The sequence below is a fragment of the Nyctibius grandis genome, chromosome 22 (assembly GCF_013368605.1).
Source record: "Nyctibius grandis isolate bNycGra1 chromosome 22, bNycGra1.pri, whole genome shotgun sequence".
NCBI lineage: Eukaryota > Metazoa > Chordata > Aves > Nyctibiiformes > Nyctibiidae > Nyctibius > Nyctibius grandis.
In genome coordinates, this window is record NC_090679.1 from 7,736,181 (window position 1) to 7,753,483 (window position 17,303).

Consider the following 17,303-nt stretch of genomic DNA (forward strand, 5'->3'; position numbering starts at 1 on the left):
GCCTTTTGAGGCACCCCGAAGGGTTCAAGGGCTATGCTGGCCCTGGGGATGTGTCCCAGACTTGGTGTGCCTCAGGATCACGTGGGAGATCGTGATTGCCCATGAGCAGGGCTGGAAGAAGGGCCACCCTAGCTCACAAAGCAGCCGAGTCTTTTCATTAAGACAGTCTGGAATGAGGCAGGAGCCTGGCCTCAGTGAGCACCCTGGAGAGAGGGACCCCCCTCACTGGGAAGCCCACCCATCTGCATCCATGGTCAGCAGCACCCACCGCATACAGATAGACCAGATCTTCACAGCTATCTTAAGATGTATCTACAGAAACATCATAGCTCCATCTTCTTCACAGGAGGAGCCTGGACATACAGCTGGATGATGGTGCTGGTGGTGGTGAAGGGGTGGTGCTGCCTGATCCTCTTGCTGATGGTTTCCACCTGAAGCAAAAGCCATCAAAAGGCTGGGGACACCAGCATGGCCCAATAGATTTGCTCATAGTCCAGCTCCTGGAAGAACACCCAAGGGGTTGGGAACTGGGGCTGAGAGCAGCCCTGGACCACAGGGAGGAGAAATCCCAATGGCAGTCGGGATGGAGGTAATTGTGAGGTAGAGACTCCACGGGGCAGATCAGAGCTGAAGGGTGAGGAAGGGGTGAGGGGACTGAGCAGAACTGACATCCAAGAGGACTAGTCCCAAGGCTACCACGGCCAAGGCTGGAGCATCTTACCTTGAAGATGTTGATGTGCAGATGTACCAGTGCAGCTGATGGTGGAATGGGTGTGGACACAGGTCTCGTAGGGGTCTGAGGCAATGGAGACCAGGCTGAGAAAGGTCTCGGGAGAAGAGCATCCGGGAGATCTTCAGTGCCAACACCAAGTCCAACCCTCCCTTCCAGGTGCAACATGGGAGGGCAATGGGGAGCAGGCAAGATGGAAACCAGCACAGTCACAGCAGGATGGTGCTCCCTAGGGACACAATTGCCAGGCCTGGGATGGCACTGGGGACCTGCTTTGAGCCTTGACACTGGGGAGCACCAGTGGCTCGTGGTCCTGGCCACTCAGGGTGTGCACTGGCCCTGTGCCTCAGCTGAGTTGGTGGAGAGGGACAGGTCCTGCATGATCTGCTCGTTCTTCACCTTGAGGCCACAGATGTCTGTCTGGTACTTGCTGACAGGGATGCTGGATGACTCCTTGGGCCAAGAGGGAAAGCTGAGCTGTGCTGGGTGCTGGCATGTAAATCCTTCTCCTGCTGATGCTCTGACGTGGAGCTGCAGAGATCGGGCCGCTCATCACGTACATGGCTGAAGAACGACTGCGGGCAGGGGAACGGCCCAGCTCAACTGTTCCTCCACACCCTTGCCAAGTCAGTACCTTGTATTTGGAAGGTTCTTGCCCATGTTCAACACCATGATGGTGTTGACAAGGCAGGCAACGAAGCAGTGGCACTGGCACTTGAGGACCTGGCAGGAGGTGCCAAGCTGGAACCAGACAGAACAAGCACAGGGGCCACCAAGGATGACAGGGGACAAACTAGTTGCCAGGTCGGTCTGTCATAGAATGATAGAATGGTTTGGGTTGGAAAGGACCTTTAAAGGCAGTGAGCAGGGACATCTTCCACTAGCTCAGTTTGCTCAGAGCCCCATCCAACCTGACCTTGAATGTTTCCAGGGATGGGGCATCTACCACCTCTCTGGGCAATCTACTCCAGTGTCTCACCATCCTCATTGTAAAATATTTCTTATATCCAGTCTGAATCTCCCCTCTTTTAGTTTAAAACCATCCCCCCTTGCCCTGTCGCAGTAGGCCCTACTAAGAAGTCTGTCCCCACCTTTCTTGTAAGCCCTCTTCAGGTACTGGAAGGTGCTAGAAGGTCTCCCCGGAGCCTTCTCTTCTCCAGGCTGAACAGCCCCAGCTCTCTCAGCCTGTCTCCATAGCAGGGGGGCTCCAGCCCTCTGAGCATCTCCGTGGCCTCCTCTGGACTCGCTCCAACAGCTCTGTGTCCTTCTGTTGGGGGTCCCAGAGCTGGACACAGTTCTCCAGGTGGGGTCTCGTGAGGGCGCAGTAGAGGGGCAGAATCACCTCCCTCGACCTTCTTCTGATGCAGCCCAGGACATGATTTGCTTTCTGGGCTGTGAGCGCACATTGCTGGCTCATGTCCAGCTTCTCACCCATCAGTACCCCCAAGTCCTTCTCTGCAGGGCTGCTCTCAATCCCTTCGTCCCCCAGCCTGCATTGATACCAGGGGTTGCGCTGACCCATGTGCAGGACCTTGCACTTGGTCTTGTTGAACCTCATGAGATTCACATGGGCCCACTTCTCAAGCTTGTCCAGGTCCCTCTGAATGGCATCCTGCCCCTCAGGTGTGTCAACCACACCACTCAGGTGTCATCTGCAAATGTGCTGAGGGGGCACTCAATCCCAGTGTCTGTGTTGTGGTGAAGACACTGAGCAGTACTTGTCCCAGTATGGACCTCTGAGGGACACCACTCATCACTGATCTTGATATGGACATTGAGCCATTGACCACTACCCTCTGGATGCGACCATCCAGCCCATTCCTCATCCACTGAACAGCCCATCCATCAAACCCATATCTCTCCAATGCAGAGAGGATATTGTGGAGGGGCTGTCTCAAAGGTCCTACAGAAGTCCAGACAGATGACATCCGTAGCTCTTCTCTTGTCCACTGCTGTAGTCACTCCATCACAGAAAGCCGCTAGGTTGGTCAGGCAAATGGTCCCAACCAGGCTAACTGGATGCTGGTGTGGACTGGAGACCTTCCTTGTCCTTCCCAGAGTAGAGCTGCAGGGACAGCCTGAGTGCAGCACTGCGGGCCCTGGAGGGGACACAATGGGGACAGGGGGTGCAGGACCCCCCCACGCTGCCCTTGAGGAAGTGGCTGCAAGGGCAGCGTGTGGGACCCCCAACCACATCTCCTGTGCCAGCTGGGGGATGGGGGCACGTACCAGCTTGGAGAGCCCTGGGGACCACACATTGGTTTTGGGCACCCAGTGCACAGAGGTGGCGCCAAGGGTTTCAATGGCCTTTTGGCCCACTGGCATCTCATTGCCACCAAGGAGGACACAGTTGGGGGTCTTCAGGTCAGAGGTGGCCATGCCTTTGGCCAGGACCTCAACCAGACGTGGGGGGGATGAGGTGGCATGGGACACTGCAGCCCCACATGCCCTTCTGGTCTGTGCTGCCCGTTGGCTGCCAGCGAGATAGGTGGGCCACCCCCTGCCACCCTCTAACCCATGGTCTCACAAGGTCCCTGCCTCCTGATGGCACCAGCACAGGTTGGACTTGGTGTTGAAGAGCTGCTGGATGCTCTCAGCTGCTCACACCAGCGCTGTGTGCTCTTCTCTGTCCATCAACCACGTGGCCCTTGCTGAGTCGAGAAGGTCGATGCCACCCAGGGCTGGGCTGCGAGGGAAGGGGCGGGGTCTGGTCCCTGGGCAGGAGAGCTGGGTGCTGGTGGTGACCCCCTTGCTGCACCTGGAGCCTCACTTACCTGGAGATGCCCAACAGCTGGGCACATCTGGCTCCCCAGCCCCAGGGCGCTGTCTGGCCAGGGCCACTCCACGGGTCCAGATGTCACCCAGCCCACAGGCTCCTCTGTGGCAGGGGAAGGTGGTGCCAGTCCCCTGCCCCGTTCCACGCTGCCTGCAGCCTCCCCTGGGCCACCAGCCACCCTGCCCAGCAGGGACCAGCTGCCACCCACTGCTCTGCCCGTGGCCACCCACCCGGCCCCCAAGGACACCCCCAGCCCCCCACAGCAGCGGGGGGAAACTCAGGCTCCCTCCTAACGCCAACCACAAGTCACGATGCGCGGACCCAGGGTCCCCGCCCCAGGGCCACCGCCACCCCCTGTGTCCCCACACGGTCCCCAGAGCCCCGCTGGCCATGGAGGTTGGGGTAAGGCAAACCATCGGCACCCGGCGCTGGGAACTGGAAGGCACTGGGTTTATTTGTAATAGAGCTGATGTCTACATTAATTAACAAAGGCTAACTGACAACGCCTGCTCAGCCAGCTGAGGATGGACCCCTTTGCCCAGGCCAGGCACCCCGGGACTCCCTGTCACCCCCCCAAGCAACGCCCCGCCTCACGCCCACCGTGCAACCCAGCACCCCCAAACACACCAGCCTCCTCCACCCCCACCCCACATCCCTGCCCTGGGCTGCATCCCCACCACGGACCTCCAACCATGCCCCCCCCTTCATCTCTGGACACCCCCCCCCCAAACCAGGAACCCCCCTGTCTCAGAGCCACCCCCTCCCCATCCACAGGGGATCCTCAGTTATGAGCCCCTCCCCAAACCCCTCACCCACATCCCCCCATCCCTGGACCCCCCCACATACCAGGGACCCTCAGCCCCGACACCCCCAGCCCCCCTCACCCCTAGCCAAGTCCTCCCCACCAAGGACCCCCCACCAGGTCCCCCCCATCCCAGAGACACCCCCCACCCCCAAGGACCCTCAGCCACACCGTCTCCAACCTCCCCCCCCTTACGGGGCCACCCCCGGGCTCCTCCCTCCTGGGCATCCGACACCCCATAAGCGCTGCCCACCCCATAGGAGGGACCCACTGTGGGGCAACCGCCTCTCAGGCCAACCCCAGCGTCGCTCCCCAGCCCCTCAGTCGCTGCCGTCGCTGTCGCTCCCCGCCGCCGCCTCGGGCTCGGCCTCGTCCCGCAGATCGGCGAAGAAGTCCTCCCCGCTGCCCGCCGCCTTGCTGCTGAGGGCCCGCAGCGGGCCCCCCTTCTTCTTCTTCTTCCGGTAGTCGTCCACCACCAGCCGTCCCAGAGAGGAGACGTCCCAGAACTTCACCTTCTGGTCATGGGCGCAGCTGGCCAGGAGCTGCCCGCCCGGGGCCACCGCCAGCTGCTCGATGGGCTCCCCCACGTGCTGCCCCACGCAGCCCAGCACCCGGTTCGGCAGGACGTTCACCGCCCTGGGGACAGGGGGGTGCCCCGGTGAGGTCCTTGCAAGGAGGCAGAGCCCTGGTCCACCACGAGCCCACCCACCCACACCAGCACAGCCTTGGTGTGCCCTCCCTCCCCTTGTCCCTGCCTGATCTTGTCCCACACCCTCCCCACCCCACGCCATCCCCCTGACCTGATGACTCCGTCCAGGGACCCCACGCACACGATGCTGTCCGTGACGGGCACCATGCAGTCGACGGACTCGGCCCTCAGAGCAAAGCGGTCGCTGGTGGCCCCGAAGCCGTCCCAGTTGAAGAGGTAGATGGTGCCTTCACTGGAGCCACACGCCACTTTCTTCCCCCTCTGGGCAAGACGGAGGACAGCGAGGCAGAGGCAGACCAAGAAACCTGGGGCGTGGAGAGGGATCCGCAGGCTCCTGCTCCACGGCAGGGCCCAGCACCAACCTTCAGCAGCACGACAGACGTCAGGTCCCCGTTCTGCGGCTCCGAGAGCAGCTCAAAGCGCCGCCTCTTCACGTTGAAGACACCCAGGGTGCCATCACCGCTGCGGGCGGCGGAAGGGGCAGGTGTTGGGCACGGGACACGGCGCTTCCCCCAGCCCTACGGGAAGGACCTGCGTGGGGGGGCCCGACCCCAGTGTCACGTAGCCCCCGGTACCTGGCCGTCAGCAGGATCTTCCCGTTCCCGTCCACGGCCATCGCGCTGATGTACTCCTCCTGCTGACGGGCCTCCAGGACGGCGTCCCCCTTGCGCAGGTCCCACACCTTCAGCGCCCCGCCGTCGTCACCCGTGGCGAAGACGTGGTCATCGACGGGCAGCACGCAGTTGAGGGCCGAGCTGCGGAGACGCCGGCCCCGCGCCGGCACGGTCACGGCTCACGCCGCGGGCCGACGGCTCCTGGAGCGCCGGGGCCGATGCTCCTGCGTGGCCCCGGCAGGGAGGGGAGGGGCGGCTGCCCCGGGGCCGAGCCCCCCGCGCAGCCCTACCCGTGGGCCTTGGGGAAGCGCGTTTCCAGCCGTCCCTCCTCCGCCGTCAGGACGTGGATGGCCTTGTCCTTGGACACGGTGAAGAGCCCTGGGAAGCGGCGTCAGCGTCCCCCGCCCCGGCCTCCCCCGGTGCCCCCCCGACCCCCCGCACTCACTCTGCCCGTCGGGGCTGAAGGCCACGTCCCGGCACGACTTGAGGTGATGCCCCGACGACCAGAGCTGCCGGTTCTCCCCCTCGGTGCAGGAGTACGAGTACCTGCGGGCAGCGCGTCGGGGCTGGCCGGGGCCCGCGGGGGGGGACAGGCGGGCCCGGTGCCCCCCCCCCCGCGGCCCCACTCACGCGTACACGTCGCCGTCCACGTCCCCCGCCGCCAGCAGCGGCCGCGCCGGGTGCAGGGCGATGGCGTTGGCCGGTGCCTCCAGGCAGATGTCCGGCGGGGTGTCCCGCAGGCGCGGCTCCCGCCCCGCCGGCTCCGGGCAGCCCTGCGGGAGAGCGGGGCGCTGGGCCGGGGCCGGCGGGGCCGGGGCCATGCTGCTGCCCCCCACCCCGCTCACCTCCGCCGGCGCCGCCATGGCGGTGCCCGCTGTGCGCAGGCGCGGGGGCTCATTTGCATGGCCCCGCCCCCCGCGGCGGCTCGCGCAGCTCCAGTGGCGCGCGGCGCGGTCGCCCGCCGTGGGCCGGCTATAGCCCAGCGGTTCCTTCGGTGTCTCACAGCTATCGTGCGAGCCCCGTCAGGGGTTCGATACCGCGGGCACTTCTGGCCCATTTTGCCGCCGCTCGCCCCCAGCCTCGTCCCGCTCGCCCCGTTTTTGCTCCTCCCGCGGCCTCCCCGCAGACCACGTATCACCCAGGGCCCCAGCACAGCCAGTGGCCACCAGCAGCACCCCTACGCTTGCCCAGAGGGGCTACTCCGGCTCCCTGCTGGCCCCGCGCTGCTGTGACCAGCTTTGCCTGCTCGCTGCTGGCCCCATCGTGTCCACCCTGCTGCCGGCCGGGGGTGATGGCCGCTCCCGTGCCACCCGCAGCCCCACGGTGCCAGCCGTGACGGCAGCTCGCGGAGGGGAAGCAGCAGGTTCCTGCGCTGTGGGGCAGCAGCTTCACAGACTCACAGAGTCCCGGCCTGGCTGGGGTTGGAAGGGGCCTCTGAAGATCCCCCAGCCCAACCCTGCCCAAGCAGGGTCACCCGTTGCACAGGGTCGTGTCCAGGCGGGTTTGAATATCTCCAGAGAAGGAGACTCCCCCCCTCCCTGGGCAGCCTGTGCCAGGGCTCTGGCACCCTCACAGCAAAGAAGTTCTCCCTCATATTCAGATGGAACTTCCCATGTCTCAGTTTGTGCCCGTTGCCCCTTGTCCTGGCACTGGGCACCACTGAGAAGAGTCTGGCCCCATCCCCTTGACACCCCCCCTAAGGTATTTGTGAGCACTGATCAGATCCCCCCTCAGTCTGCTCTTCTCCAGCTGAACAGCCCCAGCTCCCTCAGCCTCTCCTCACAGCAGAGATGCTCCAGCCCTCTGACCATCTCCATACCCCTCTGCTGGACTCTCTCCAGTAGCTCCTGGTCTTTCTTGAACTGGGGGGCCCAGAACTGCCCACAGTTACTCCAGGTGTGGCCTCACCAGGGCTGTGTAGAGGGGCAGGAGAACCTCCCTCGACCTGCTGCCCACACTCTTCCTCATGCACCCCAGGTACCATTGTCCTTTTTGGCCCCAAGGGCACATTGTTCGCTCGTGGGGAACTTGTTGTCCCCCAGAACACCCAGGTCCTTCTCTGCAGAGCTGCTCTCCAGCAGGTCACCCCCAGCCTGCACTGGTGTGTGGGGTTATTCCTCCCGAGGTGCAGGACTCTGTTCCCCACACCAGGGCCCCTTTCCTCAGCTTGCTCAGCTGCCATTATTTCCCCCAAAGAGGTTTATTTGCTAATTTTATTTGGGGCTTGACAGGGGCTGCTGCCCCCACCCCAAAAGGCTCCCACGCTCAGCATCCTTAGCCAGGGCTCACCCCGTGAACGCCTGCTGGGTGGGAGAAGGAACCCTGGCCCCCCGCTGCTCTGAGCCCAGCCCAGGCCCCTTCTCTCTGCCCACACGAACGCACCTTCAGGCAAATTTAATGTGGTTTTATTCCGGCTCCAACATTTACACATCACGGGCTCTACAGCAAAGAGGGGAGGGGGAAGCCTCGGCACAGCCCCACAGCGCACGGCTGGGGGGCACCTGCTGCCCAGCCCAGAGCAGAAAGCGGACGGCCTGGGGGGCAGGGAGAGCACAGCAGCAAGCTCCGGGAGGGCAGCAGCTGGAGCAGATACTGGAGGCATCAGTACTTGGGCCGTTTCACCTCAACCCTGGAAGAGACAGAGGGGCAGGATGGAGGGGAGGATGCAGGGCAGGCAGCTCTGTCCCTCTCCCCTCCAGAGCTCAGCACCAAGGTCCACAGTTTCACCCCACAGAAGGGGGTGGGGGGGGGGCAACAGCTCTTCAGGGCACCCAGCTGGATGGGGCAGAACCTCCTGGCCAAGGAGGAGCCCCAGCACAGCCCTGGGGTCGGCTCAGCACCCACCCACGGCCCAGGGGAGAGGGGCCCTGCAGGCTCTGCTGAGCTCAGCAGGGCAGGAGAACCTTGAGGGCCCCAAACGTTCTCCCCTCTCCTTCCTGCCCTCTGCAGCCCCTGGGGGAGGTGGCAGGAAAGACAAAAGTACTGACCCATCAGCCTCCAACTTCTTCCTCTTCTCGATGATCTGCAGAGAAAGCACAAACTCCTGTTACCCTCGGGGCAGCCAGCTGCCCCCAAGCACAGCAGGAGGGCTGCAAGGTGCAAGATACACCCGGGGAGAGCTGCAGCGAGGCCAGAGCAAGCTGAGGGGAGCTAAAGCTGCCCACAAGCTGCCCCAAGGCTGGAGGAGCTGGGCCTGTTCCCCCTTCGCTCCATTTTGGCCAGCAAGGACCATCTGCTCTCACCTTCCCCTAGCCCATCCCGTACTGCTGGGGTGCTCGTGGCCAGCTCACCCCACCATGACAGTTCCCCAGGTCTGCCCGTTAGGAAACGGGGAGCTGCTGAACACGCCTGATCCCCTCCAAGCCCCTCTGGGTGGCTCAGAGCTGCTGGGTTTGGACACGTTCATCTGCTGCAGAGCCCCTGATGGGGACTGCTCCCAGGGCAACAGTCACAAACGCAGCTCCAGCTGCCTCTGCACTCCTGAAGGCCCAAACATTTGGCCGATGCTCTCCCAAGGAGCAAACCCAGCTTCTAGAGAGCCAGCCCTGCTGCACGCACCAACCGGCCGTGCCCGGGACAGAGGGCAGGACTGGGTGGGAGCTCTCCTGGGCTACGCTGGCAGCTCACGGCCTGGGCACAGGACACCCCGGCACCGGGCACTCACCGCACTGATCTTCTTCCACTGCCGGTCCAGCTCCGCCTTGTCGTTCGTCTCCTTGAAGCGACGGGTTTTGCGTCCCTCGGACATCTTGATGCCGTACTGGAAGGCCGCCCTGGGGAGAAGCGAGATGCAGCTCAGTGCTCCCAGTGCTCCCCAGCCTGCCTGGGCACGGACACGCCTGCCCCCGCCATGAGCCCGTACCCCAGAGCCGGCCTGGGCCCCCCACAGCAGTGGCTGGGCAGGAGCCCTCGAGAGCGACACTGAGGGCAAAGACAAGCCACCAGGCCCAGGACCCACAGCCTGTGTCCTCACCAGGGGAACCCCCTTCTCGATTTAAGCTCCCCCAGGACCTGGGTTTGGCCAGCGCTGCCACCCCCTCCCTGAATCCCTCCTCAGCCCCTCCCAAGGGCTGCACTCACTTGGGCAGAGCCTCTTTGTTGTTCATGTACTCGCTGTACTCCTCCTGGGTGTCGAAGTCCCAGCGGCCCAGAGGTCCTTTCTTGTTACCCTGCACCAGAAGAACGACTCAGAGCAGCTCCTCTGCTGACGCTGGCCAGGGTTTCTCACGCAGCCCCACGCACCCAGGCAAGATCTCAATCTCCCATCAGCCCCAGTTCAATGGGCTTGTCCACCCAGTCTGACCTTGGCTACAAGATCCCCTCCCCAAGAAGCCCCAGACATGATACTCTATAGAGAGGGAGCTGAGATGGGCTAGCACACCTCCTCCACACCTCGTCAAGTGCCAGTCTCACAGGTTTGCTCCCTGGGCTGGTAGATCTCACCAGACCCAGGCACACAGCAGATCAGCAGACCCCAAACCAACATCCAACACCCAGCTCCAGGGCACCCTCTGCACAAGCCTGCTTCTCTCCAGCGGCATCCTCTCAGCCTGCACTGATGCCTAGTTCACTGGCTGGTCCTAAAAGCTGGTTGACGCCGTACCTGATCCATTTTGCTGTAGTCCACCTCTTCGTCGCTGTCCACGGCCATATCATCCATTCTGTAAGGAAAAGCAGAGCAAGGAAAGGGTTTGGAGCGAGCCCACGGGACGTGGATTAGGACCTTGGAGCCATCTCTCATGGCCTCAGACTGAACACACTCAGTTCCCAGAGCAGAAAGAAGTTCCTCCAACTGCAGGCCCCGCGGTGAGCTGTACCCCACGTGGATCCAAGACAGCAAACACTAAGACAACTCTGCAGGCTGAAAGCTCTTCCTCTGCTGCCGAGGGACTGCTTTGTGGCCAGAGAATTACCAGGGAACCTGGCAGACTCCCAGCCACCTCTGCCTCTCCCTGGCACTGAGGGGCAGCAGACTCCAAGTAGCCATTTATAGCAGGAGACCAGGTAGGAAGAAGCCAGGTCTGACAGAACCAAGGACTCGGGGAGCATTCTAACAGGAGGTTACAACCCCAGACAAAGCCAAGCCCGCTCCTCCCAACGAGCAGCGGGGCTGATGTTCAAGTTCTGACCGCCAGAGAACAGCAGCCCCTCAGCACACCCTGCTCCCAACCCGCGGCTTCTCGCTGCTTCCTTACGTAGCGGGGTAGCACTCGGCGTAGCTGTTTGACATGCCGAAGAAGTCCCCCAGCTGCTTCTTGTCTTCTGGCTTCTTCAATGTGACAACAGTCAAGGAAAGCACCACCACGTGGCCTTACAGCTAAGGGCTGAACGCAGCCAGCCAAGAGCCACCTCCTGCCCTAACAACCGACTCGGAGGCTGCAGAGCTTGTATTTGGCATAGGAGCAGCAAGGGTTGGGCACTGTTTCTCTGCTAGGGGAGGAAGAGCCTTCCCAAGGGAGGAAGGACAGCCACAGAGCCACACTCGCACAAGGCCTGCCTGCTCAGACAGTAAAGGATATGCCTCTGCTCCTTCCCAGCCAGTGGCTCCAGCAAACTTCTCGTTGATGGACCTGATGAGCTCCTTGGCTGAGCCGGGTCCTGGGGCAGAGAGAGCAGCAGGGTGAGTTTTGGGGGAGAAACAGCTCACTGCAACACAGATGGGGCTGGGCAGCTCGTCATGACCAGCTCATCGGGACAGGGTAACAGGCAGAAGGACAGGGTGCATGTGGTAGGTAGAAGAAGAGGGGTGAGGAGAACACCGAGGAGCAGCAAACCAGTTCAAGCACAGGCTGAGCCTAGGAGACCCTGAATCCTCCCCAGCTTCCAGCCAACACAAGGTTGTTTGGGCTGGTCTGCTGCCACGGAAGGATCTGCACACACACTCGGCCTTGGCTGGCACGCACCAGCCTGTAGGCACAAGACTCTTCACCCCAAACCCTCGCAGCAAGTGATACCCTCCGTCACAGCAGGCTCCGGGAGAGCAGGGAGCTGAGGCAGGCCAGCGAGCCAAGCAGTTCTGTAGTTTGCAGCCCCGTACGGCCTCACCCAAACATCCAGCCTCCTTCACCATCCACACCGCCTGACTCACCTTTGTCCACGTCTGTGGGCTGCAAAGAAGAGGGAGAGACACCGTGTCACCCAGGAGGGCTGAGAGCAGGCAAGTGACAGTGCTGCGTGACTCGCAGCTCCACTTTAAGACTGTCTCTGGCAAGCCCAGAGCTGACCCATAAGCTACTGGTTTGGGCTACTCCTGCCTGCCTTGCTGCAGGAGAGGACAAGCACCCAACCACCCACCAGCCCCTGGCTGGAGAGACAGAGCTCAGCAGGAGCTGAACGCTGGCGTGTGTGGGAGCACAACGAGACACCCAAAGCCACCAGTGTGACCACACCAACCCCACAGTGGCACTCCTTAAAGGCAGAGATCAGGTGGGACAGTCCAGGCTCTACAAGCAGAGGCTCACCTCGTCGTCAGCCTTGGGCTTCTCAAAGTAGCTGTGCCTCTTCTTTTCCTCCTCCCGCTCCCGGTCACGCTCCCTGTCCCTCTCACGCTCCCGGTCACGTTCCCGGTCCCTGTCACGCTCCCGGTCCCTGTCACGCTCTCTCTCCCGGTACCTCTCCCGCTCCTTCTCCCGTGGCATCTTCGCAGTGGAGGGCACATAATCCCCAATGTCTTCAAAGATGCTAGAAGTGGAAAACAGCCTGCAGTTACGGGGGTGCAAGAGAAGAGGCCACAACCACCTCCCTTTGAGCTGGAACCCAAGAAAGGAACACGCAGCACCAACACCAAGAGCTATGGATGCCCACTAGAACCAGCTTCTACATCTGTCAGAGGGATCACTGCATTTCTGCTCTCTGCTGCTGCCTGCACCTGCTTCTGGTAGATCAGGACAACAGAGAGCCCTCGCCTGTCTCAAGCTTAAATAAAAACCAGAGCTTGCCTCCAGCCTTGTCCTACAAACCGCAGGGCCAAAGAGGCAGCTCACTCCAGAGGCACTAAACCCAACCCTCTCCACTGGGACAATGAAGACACTCCTTAAGGCAGAGAGCTGTGACCCCACAGCCTGTGGGCAGGGAGGGACTTACTTCATGTCAGCTTCAGGGGGCTTCTTCTCATCCAGCTTCCCTGCAAGGACACAAGAGCAGCGAGAGGCACATCATCCGCTCTGCCACCTGCACTGTTTCCCTGTCCCCAGTCTGGCTTCTGAGCCCCAAAAGTGGTGACCTGAAGGATGTCCTCCTGACTTCCTCTTCGGTTACCACATCATCTCTAGCTACCTCAAGAAGCCACTATGTCCCTCCCCAGCAGGGGACATTTCCCCAAGGAACTGGGCCTTAACCAGGAAGAGCAGAGCAGCACGAGCCACCCTCGCAGCTGTAATTTCTCAGCAGCCAGTCCCCTGTGGTCCCACCACAACAGCCTGCCTTCAGGAGGCAGTGCTCGGGGAGCTATAGGAAATCCCTGTCCTCATGGCAGCGTGGAATGCAGCAAACCAACACACATCTCCTCCTCTCAGGATCTGCTTCCAGCACCAAGTCCTTCTACCTGATTCACTTCAGCTCCTACCTTTGTCTTTCTTCTTGAGCTTCTTGTTGCGGGTGCCTTGCCTGAGATAGGAGAGGATCTGCGTCAGTTTGCTGATGACGATGTCATTGGTGGTCAGCGTGGTCTGCGCCTGAAAGAGAAATCCCCCAGGAAGCAGATGACCCCCTTGTCAGAGAACCCCTCCTGGCAAGACCTGCTCGGGCCACTTCAGAAGCCCGGAGGCTCGCTGGGTACCTCCATGGTGGGGCAGTCAGCCTTGCTCCGTATCAGCGTGGTTGGGATGTCGGTGTCGGCGTACTCGTCGTCCAGATCTACCACGTAGGCCATCCTGCCCGGCAGGAACAGCTCGTTCCGCTCGTAGGCCTTGTTCTTGAACAGAATGCGGTAGATGTTGCGCCCTGGAGGGGAAGGAAGCGCATGGGAGAGCTGCTCTGACAACAAGAGCAACGGGCAAGCCCACAGCGAAACACGTTTAGTTTATTAGAAACATCAGAATCACCTCGTAAGAGGTTTCCTCCAGCCCTCAAATTCTGGACACCTACACCTCAGACTCTCCCCCTCCAATGACTAAAGGTTTTCATTACAGAATCACAGCATCAGTCAGGTTGGAAGAGCCCTCTGGGATCATCGAGTCCAACCATTGCCCTGACACCACCCTGTCAACTAGACCAGGGCACTAAGTGCCATGTCCAGGCTTTTCTTCAACCCCTCCAGAGATGGTGACTCCACCACCTCCCTGGGCAGCCCCTTCCAATGGCTAATGACCCTTGCTGAGAAGAAATGCTTCCTAATGTCCAACCTGACCCTCCCCTGGCGAAGCTTGAGGCTGTGTCCTCTTGTCCTATCGCTGGTTGCCTGGGAGAAGAGGCCAACTCCCACTGCGCTACAACCTCCCTTCAGGTAGTTGTAGACTGCACTAAGGTCACCTCTGAGCCTCCTCTTCTCCAGGCTAAACACCCCCAGCTCCCTCAGCCGTTCCTCGGAGGTCAGACCCTGCATTCCTCCATTCACCCTCCACGATTTCTCCCCCATTCATGGCACAACACAAGGTGGGGAACAGCCACATCCACACAGTCTTACCCAGCCGGGTCTTAAATTCGATTTTATTCTCAGGATCTTCATCTTTCCTGAACAGAAACAGAAAAGAAACAGAAGTATCACGCTGAGCGTGTGCCTCCTCTGCATCCTCCTCTCTGGGAGGCAGCTGCACTCAGGAGAGCAAAATCCACAACCACTCACTTAGTTTCTTTCTGGGGCTTCTCCATCATTTCCTCCTCCTCCTTCTCCTTGCTGGCAATCTCAGCCCGTACCTGGCCACAGAGTAAATTTATGCATTAGAGACTAACCCGTGCCACTGCTGCCCATCAGAACCAGTAAGCCCACTTCCACCAGCTCCCCCAACCCTTCTTAAATCTCTCCCAGACAGAGAAATCCACACTGACAAGACTGAAGCACCCGTAAGCGGCCAGTACGATCCTCTGCTCGCCCTCTCTGCCCGTGGCAGCGGACAGCACGGCTGTATCTGCTCTCACCTTCTGCAACAGCGCAAAGTCCAGACCCTTCACCAAGTGAGTGTGCTCCATGTCACCACCCAAGAACTTGGACTCCTGGATCAACTGTCTCCTCTTCTCCGCAGCAGATTTATCCCTGTGCAACAAAAACGGAGCCAGTTACGAGACAGCCCCTCTGGAGCAGACCGGCAACGCCAGGCCGTGCCGCGGGCTCACGTACGCCTCTGCCGTCGGCCCCACAGCTCTGTAGTTGGCCGTTGTGCTGATCAGCTCCGTTTCCTCGTAGTCCTTGTTCACACCATCTCTCCTCTCCTTGGCTCGATCCCTGTACTTCTCAGCCAGCTCCCTCTCGCGCTCTATCTCCTGCTGCCGCAGCTTGGCGTAATAACTGGGGTTGGAAAAACAGCTCCGTGTTAGAGCGACGCGTTCACACGTTTGATGTACCGGTCAGGTAACAGTCCCCGAGGTCCCACACGTGCCCGTTCTGCTCCCCACCCCTTGCCCAAAAACCATACTAAAGCACCATGGGACACAACATGCCCGGAGGACACCAGAGAAGAGGAAACCGCTGTACCAAGGCTCTCCGAAGAGGAGCTCAGCCTTCCCTTCCAAAGGGAAAAGGTCAAGTGCAGTCCTGCTGCCCAGATGTGCCTCAAAAGGCAGTCACTAGTACAGATGTTCCACCACTGCCCTGCTCTGCCAGATGCCTGCAGAGCCTCTCCTGCTTCCTCTGGAGGTGAAGCTTCACCCCCATCCTGCTGCTGCCCTCCCACATCTGTTCTCAGTCTGAGCTCTCCTCACTCTGCTCGGCTCCAAAGCCCCGATCTAATCCTGGCCACTCAAGGTCCTCTTTGGTAGCCCAAGAGCTCAGAAGCTGCTTCCAGGGGAGGGACACGAGGTCCGAAGATGAGCCCTGATGCATTGCTTTCCCCATTTACCTTTTCTTCTTCCTTCTGCGAGCTGCTGGATCTTCATCTTCGTTGTACTCCCGGGGCATCCTGGAAAAGGGCGAGAAACCACACGTACAGTCTGCAGAGCCACACAGACACGGGCAGCTCGACAGAACAGTCCCTCAGACACAGCAGAGCACCGAGATACTCAAAGATGGGAACAGCACAGCCCCATTTCTCCCTAAGTCCGCTCTGTCAGCGGGGAGAAGAGGGGAAAGCACCGATTTTCACAGAACAAAACCAAAATCTGCCTCCTGCATAGAGCATCTTAACAGCCATACAAGACTTGCTCTGTTATTTAACACCGTCCTGACCCACCTGTTTCTCCAGTTAACACATGGACCTGAGCACAAAGCAAGGCCAAGGTCTGCTCCTCAGGCCCCGTCTGCACACTCAGTAGCAAAAGCCCCTTTAAATCCTCCACTGCAGAGCGCAGGGGGAGAGAGTCAGGCAGGAAGGGAGCCCCAGAGGGAAGGCAGCCGTGCTTTGTCCCACAGTCCTGCGAAACGGTGTTCTACTCACTCATGGTGGCGAGATTTGGACGGTGGCGCGGATGTCGGCGCAGCCCGCGGGGTCATGAGAAGCTTTCTGAAGTCTTCATTGGTCAGCTTGGACCTGCGAGGGAGAGGGGAAACAGAAACCGTCATCTCCCAGGGAGCTTCGGCGGCCTGACGGCTTCCGAGGAGGCAGAGGGTTTGCCAACACGTCCTGCGTGGTGGAGCCGGACACGGGGTCCCCGTGCAGGGAGCCCGAAGGCTGCATTGCACCAGTCACTCCCACCCTCTAGACAGGGGAACCGGCCTGGGGTTCTGTGGGCCTGGCCCAGCGCCGTACTCACTGGTGGAAGGAGTGCGAGTCGTCCACGTCGTGGCCATCAGGGGCCAGAGGGTTGGAGAACAGCTCAGCTGGGGACAGGAGGAGAGGGAGCGCTCAGAGCCTGCCCGCACGGCTCCAACCCCCCTCCCACCTCCCCGGTCCCCCCCAGCCCGGTCCCTGCTCAGGGGACACCCACCCACCCACCGCTCCAGGCCGCTGACACCCGGGGCGGCCTCACCAGGGCACAAGGGACGTGGGGGTCCTGGTGTCACCCTGCCGCCCTCTCACCTGAGTAACTGTGCCCCCGGGTGGGGTGTCCCCACACCCCCACGCCCGGGATCCCCCTCTCGGGACCGCCCTCGCGTCCCCTCCGCCCCCCGCAGGGCCCTGCCCCATCCCGCGCCCCCACACACCCCCCGGGTTGTACCCTCGCCCCCCTGGGCTGCCCCGGAGCCCCATCCCGGCAGGTCCCCCCAGCAAGGGCTGCTCCTCTCACCAGGCTCAGGGGGTCCCCGTGACCCCCGGGGGGTCCCCCCGCTCCCCCGCCGCAGCCCGGTGCCCAAAACCCGCGGTGCGCCTACACCGCCCGCCCCCACCGGGCCGCACCCCAGCTCCCCCGGGTGCCGCGGCACCCCCCGCCTAAGGGGCGGACGCCCCGGCCCCCGCGGTGCCCCGGAGCCCCCCGCAGTGCCCCGGAGCCCCCCGCGGCGCCCCGTGTCCCCCCGCCCCGCTCACTGTCGCGTTCCGGCATCGCGTCCCGCTCCGCAGCCCCCCGGCACCGCCGCTCCCCTTCCCAGCACACCCCGCGGCAGGACTGCCCGCCCCTCGCGCTGATTGGTCCGCTGCTAGCAG

General features: G+C 61.6%; 2 protein-coding genes across 3 annotated transcripts; both read right to left on the reverse strand.

Annotated features, from left to right (window-relative positions):
* Window positions 1-4,474: 4,474 nt before the first annotated feature.
* On the reverse strand, window positions 4,475-6,517 carry WDR55 (WD repeat domain 55). Of its 2 annotated transcripts, XM_068417238.1 has the most exons (8): window positions 6,477-6,517; window positions 6,262-6,404; window positions 6,077-6,177; window positions 5,922-6,009; window positions 5,593-5,772; window positions 5,380-5,479; window positions 5,109-5,278; window positions 4,475-4,944 (listed from the first exon to the last, which is right to left on the reverse strand). In XM_068417238.1, exons 1-8 carry the CDS (start codon window positions 6,492-6,494, stop codon window positions 4,629-4,631), a joined length of 1,116 nt encoding a protein of 371 aa, XP_068273339.1. In that variant the 5' UTR covers window positions 6,495-6,517; the 3' UTR covers window positions 4,475-4,628. The 2 variants fall into 2 exon arrangements, with proteins under 2 accessions (XP_068273339.1, XP_068273338.1); XM_068417237.1 differs by lacking the exon at window positions 6,477-6,517 and having other exon boundaries at window positions 6,262-6,457.
* Window positions 6,518-8,020: 1,503 nt separating this feature from the next.
* On the reverse strand, window positions 8,021-17,258 carry IK (IK cytokine). Its single transcript, XM_068417270.1, has 20 exons — window positions 17,187-17,258; window positions 16,474-16,540; window positions 16,158-16,250; window positions 15,624-15,683; window positions 14,906-15,073; window positions 14,707-14,821; window positions 14,414-14,484; window positions 14,255-14,301; window positions 13,409-13,572; window positions 13,196-13,304; window positions 12,715-12,754; window positions 12,093-12,312; window positions 11,720-11,738; window positions 11,149-11,229; window positions 10,827-10,905; window positions 10,235-10,292; window positions 9,712-9,800; window positions 9,296-9,404; window positions 8,619-8,653; window positions 8,021-8,260 (listed from the first exon to the last, which is right to left on the reverse strand). Exons 1-20 carry the CDS (start codon window positions 17,200-17,202, stop codon window positions 8,233-8,235), a joined length of 1,668 nt encoding a protein of 555 aa, XP_068273371.1. The 5' UTR covers window positions 17,203-17,258; the 3' UTR covers window positions 8,021-8,232.
* Window positions 17,259-17,303: the final 45 nt, after the last annotated feature.

Bases quoted from the DNA above. Each gene is read 5' to 3' on its own strand.
- WDR55 (XM_068417237.1), bottom strand. From the start codon at position 6,452: ATGGCCCCGGCCCCGCCGGCCCCGGCCCAGCGCCCCGCTCTCCCGCAG. The intron at 5,480-5,592 runs GTACCGGGGGCT...CGCCGCCCGCAG, and splicing joins AAGATCCTGCTGACGGCCAG to CGGTGATGGCACCCTGGGTG. The intron at 5,279-5,379 runs GTTGGTGCTGGG...CGTCTTGCCCAG, and splicing joins CGTCTGTCGTGCTGCTGAAG to AGGGGGAAGAAAGTGGCGTG.
- IK (XM_068417270.1), bottom strand. The intron at 15,684-16,157 runs GTGAGTAGAACA...GCCCTTTTCCAG, and splicing joins TCCAAATCTCGCCACCATGA to GATGCCCCGGGAGTACAACG. The intron at 13,305-13,408 runs GTACCCAGCGAG...TTTCTCTTTCAG, and splicing joins CTGACTGCCCCACCATGGAG to GCGCAGACCACGCTGACCAC.